Source organism: Alnus glutinosa, chromosome 1 (genome assembly GCF_958979055.1).
Source record: "Alnus glutinosa chromosome 1, dhAlnGlut1.1, whole genome shotgun sequence".
NCBI lineage: Eukaryota > Viridiplantae > Streptophyta > Magnoliopsida > Fagales > Betulaceae > Alnus > Alnus glutinosa.
Window position 1 is genome coordinate 38,821,143 of NC_084886.1, and position 3,977 is coordinate 38,825,119.

The window sequence follows — 3,977 nt, forward strand, 5'->3', positions numbered from 1 at the left end:
ACTTCTATACCTGCATCAACATCTATGTAATTGTGGTGTTGCCACATTTACATAGGCGGATTAATGAGTCCACGGTCTCAATAAGTATAAGGAGTTACTGAGCATTTTCAAATATGAGCCATCTTTTTAAAAAATGTCTCCAACATGGTGATTATAATAACAGCTACAATAGGTTTACTAAAAAGAATCATTTTATATAATTCATAGCTGGTAAGATAAGCATTATAGAGCTGTTTAATAATACATAATAAAATTCACTTATATTTTTAGTGACATTTCTTTCATATGTATGGCTTTATATATATATCAATATACATGGTACTTGCATCTCATAAAATGTATATAAATATAAATTAATGAAACACTTCAATAATCTTAAAACATATAAATCACATTATTCATTTTATAAAATGCATTTTTCTCTCATTTTTCTCTAAGAGACTCTTCTGGCTCATCCGACTTTCTAAAGGACTTTAACCTTTCGTTTACGGCTATCAGGAGGCACCTTCGGCTCCTCGGTTCACGTCTGTAGGAGACACCTTCGGTTCCTCGTTTAAACTTAGTTCATGAAAAACTTTATGATTTCTAATTTAATCTGGAAGGCCCCTTTGGCTTCCACAATTAAGCTAAGAACACCTTCAAACTTTTAGCTTCTTATTTAACCTGGAAGTCCCCTTCGGCTTCCATAGTTAACATAGGAAAACCTCTTAGTTTCTTATTTAACCTAGAAGGCCCCTTCGGCTTCCACAGTTAACATAGGAAACCTTCTAGTTTCTTTTATTCTCATTAATCAAAGATGTGCAATAACATGTCTCTCTTAAAGTCATTCTTTTATTTTCATAATCATTATCTTTCATTTCACAAATTATTTCAATACATGTAAAAATAATTAAAAACATATAATCATGTTATTCATAAAATACTCAGGCTCATGTAAATTAAATAATCATATCTCAACACTTTATCAAATACTTCAATAAGTATAACAGTATCAATTCTCAGTAAGTAGTTATACTTACCACTTCGCAGACTATCTAAAAGCTCTTCTTGCCTTTAATAATTCACTGCAATTTATTGCGCACACGTGCGACAGTAGAGTAGTCTAATATTAATTTTAAAAAGTTAATATCTAGACCATTGATTATTTCCCTTATTTTCTGTCTAAATACGGACATCATAACGACATATATTTAAAATGTCATAATGTCATTTAGACATTATAATGACTATGTAGCTTTACTACGTATTTTCACACGGGTATTACTACGGCACTGATATAATATTTATCTAAAATTTCTAACATTACTAGGGCATTACAACGGTGTTATTGTAAAATACATAATAATATTTAGGCAGCACAACAAGGCATTTGTAATAGGGTTAAATACCTATTTGCCCCCTGTGCTTTACGACCTTTATTTTTTGCCCCATCAGTTTCACTTTTTAGCGAATTTGGTACCGGTGGTATATGAAAAGACGAAAAATAGTACCTCCGCCTAATTTCCCGTCCAAAACTAACGTCCATCCACGTCATCCTACAGGTGTCGGCGTGCATGCGCGACACCTGTCCCCGTGATACAGTTCAGCGCTGATGTGGCTATCATTTTTCTTTATTATTATTTTAATGATTTCATTTTTATATATATATATATATATATATATATATATAAATAAAATTATGTGGGGGTGGCTTAGCCACCCCTTTGGGCCACATGGGGGTATTATCAGATTGTTATTTGTCTTTTTATAAATTTTGACTTTATTTTCGTTGTAAGTTCAAGTTTTTTTCCTATCCGAATGAATCAGATCTATTTGATTTTGTATGATCTGTTTGGATCTCATTATTATATTATATTTTGATCAAAATAGTTTGATACGAAGCCTAGTGATGTTGAAGGAATATTCGTAATTATGCATTTGATTGAAAATCTTAAGTTTGCTGGGGAGAGATTTGAGCTTTTACTTGAAATTCACCGGAATTGCTTTTGTGAAATATTCTTTACCTTTGAAGGTTTCTTTATCTTTTAGAATTTGGTTTATGGAGTCTAAGATTGAAGATATCTGTTAGCTGTTTTTTGTAAAGATTAGCTTTTTGAATTTCATTTACCAATATTGTAAGCAAACTCGTTAATTTCTATTGGATGAATTAGCAATTTTGTTACTGTTACATTAATTTGTTTGGGAGTTTGAGCATGTTTCTCATCTTTGATTGTGCATTGATTGTCAATTTTGGTTATAGATCATATTCATCAATTGTCGAATTGAAACTTATTGTCGTTTATATTGTGAAACAGTTTGTTACAGCAGATATGTGACTACTAATTGTTAGGGACGTAATATCATCCGGTCTTTGTTCTAGACTGCTAATTTTTATTGTAAATCTTTTATAAACTTGGTGGTTCTTCTTTTGGTTTTGTAGTTTTTATTTTATAAGAGAGTTGACGCTGATTAGTTTGTTGTAGAGACTCTTTTCTGCATTCCTAGTTGTGGTCAAAATTATTACATTGAAGAGTCTTTGGTGTAAATTCTTCAAGTTTGGGGTCATTATTTTGGATGATCTGAACTAAATCGATTGCTAGTGGGACTGCATATCTAATGTTGTCAGTTCTTAACTTCTAAATGTCAGTTGATGAATTTAAATGCTGTTTTGCTTTCCTTTTCTTTTCTTTTTTTTTTCTTCCTGTTCTCCTTTCTATTCATCTTCCTCATATAGTTTCAGGTTACAAGTCATTGTGATTGATTTTATCGTTTTGGTGGGTTCTGTCCAGGTAGAAATTTAGGCTTGTTTGTTATTAATTACATCTGTGAGTGGTTGAAATTAAGCTTATGAAATATGTGCTCTTCTTGTTGTGCTTGAAGGTGATTTCAATAATGAGGATGATGATTGCTGGACTCCAGAAGAATTTGAGGGTCATGTGGTGAAAGAGCGTGAAGGAAAAAGGTCACTTTTGACTTTGGATTTGCAAGTGACACTGAAGGATATGGTGGAGGCACTCGTATACGTGAAGCAAAAACAGAAAGCCTTCACTGTGAAGCAATATGGATGTCTTGTTGGAATGATTGTAAATTTGTAACTTTTTGCAAGACTTGCAATAGTGTATGCATAACTGCATGTTTATCCGCTCATCAAAATCTCAAAATTTACTAGATTTGCTTCTACCAGATAAGTCCTATGCTTCAAACGCCATAGCCTTTGATGGTCATCCTCCCTAAAACTACAAGAAAAATAAAATTGATGAACCAAAAAGATAGAGTGCACAACTGATGCACCAAAAAGATGAAAAAAAAAAAGTGCAAATAAAATGATTCTTGTAGTTTCTTTAATTTCATACACAAGGAAATTGCTCAAAAAACTTCATAAATTGTCTTGATCTCAAAAATGCAGTGGTCTTTTAAATACGATTAGAATTACAAAAATATAGTTACAGAAACAACATATTTTCTGCATTGATACATGGGATCACAACATATTCTTCCCTTTCCTATCACAATATTCAACATCACAACAAAATATATGGGATCAACTTGTTCAAATTATAATTAGTGTTAGTACATGAGCTGCTAGGTAGTTGCAACACCTTGGAAATCTACTAGTTGCAACAACAAAAAGGGACAAGCTACTATTTTATATGAAAATCTACAAATTACAACATAAAAATATATTCATCTGTCTATACAACACCAAAAAAATGACAAAACAACAAAATATATTGTAACTTCATTCCTTCCATTCCACTAATTCCATTTACCCGTACAATAGTTCGTGTGGCCAAATATTCTGCAAGCAAGATTTTAGATAATACATGCCAACTTTTAAATCTCATTAAGATTTTTTTTTTTTTTTTTTTTTTTTTAAATCTCATTAGAATACTTTAATCAACACAAATAAAAAATAAAAAATCATGATAAACAATAAATCCAAGGTAAAATGGCTAATTACATGCACAATTAGATTATACAAAATAAAGAAAAAATCA

The 3,977-nt window shown here is 31.3% G+C and overlaps 1 protein-coding gene across 4 annotated transcripts; it reads left to right on the forward strand.

Moving 5' to 3' along the window:
• Positions 1-1,690: 1,690 nt before the first annotated feature.
• LOC133863310 (uncharacterized) lies at positions 1,691-3,324 on the forward strand. 4 transcript variants are annotated; one of them, XR_009899384.1, is made up of 3 exons: positions 1,731-1,770; positions 2,714-2,768; positions 2,860-3,324. XR_009899384.1 is itself a non-coding variant. In XM_062299257.1 (2 exons), the coding sequence occupies exons 1-2, from the start codon at positions 1,912-1,914 to the stop codon at positions 3,072-3,074; spliced, it is 315 nt and encodes a 104-aa protein (XP_062155241.1). In that variant the 5' UTR covers positions 1,844-1,911; the 3' UTR covers positions 3,075-3,324. The 4 variants fall into 4 exon arrangements, 1 of the variants encoding a protein (XP_062155241.1); XR_009899383.1 differs by lacking the exon at positions 2,714-2,768 and having other exon boundaries at positions 1,691-1,770; XM_062299257.1 differs by lacking the exons at positions 1,731-1,770; positions 2,714-2,768 and adding an exon at positions 1,844-2,011.
• The last annotated feature ends 653 nt before the right edge of the window (positions 3,325-3,977 follow it).

Bases quoted from the DNA above. Each gene is read 5' to 3' on its own strand.
- LOC133863310 (XM_062299257.1), top strand. From the start codon at position 1,912: ATGCATTTGATTGAAAATCTTAAGTTTGCTGGGGAGAGATTTGAGCTT. The intron at 2,012-2,859 runs GTTTCTTTATCT...TTGTGCTTGAAG, and splicing joins AATATTCTTTACCTTTGAAG to GTGATTTCAATAATGAGGAT.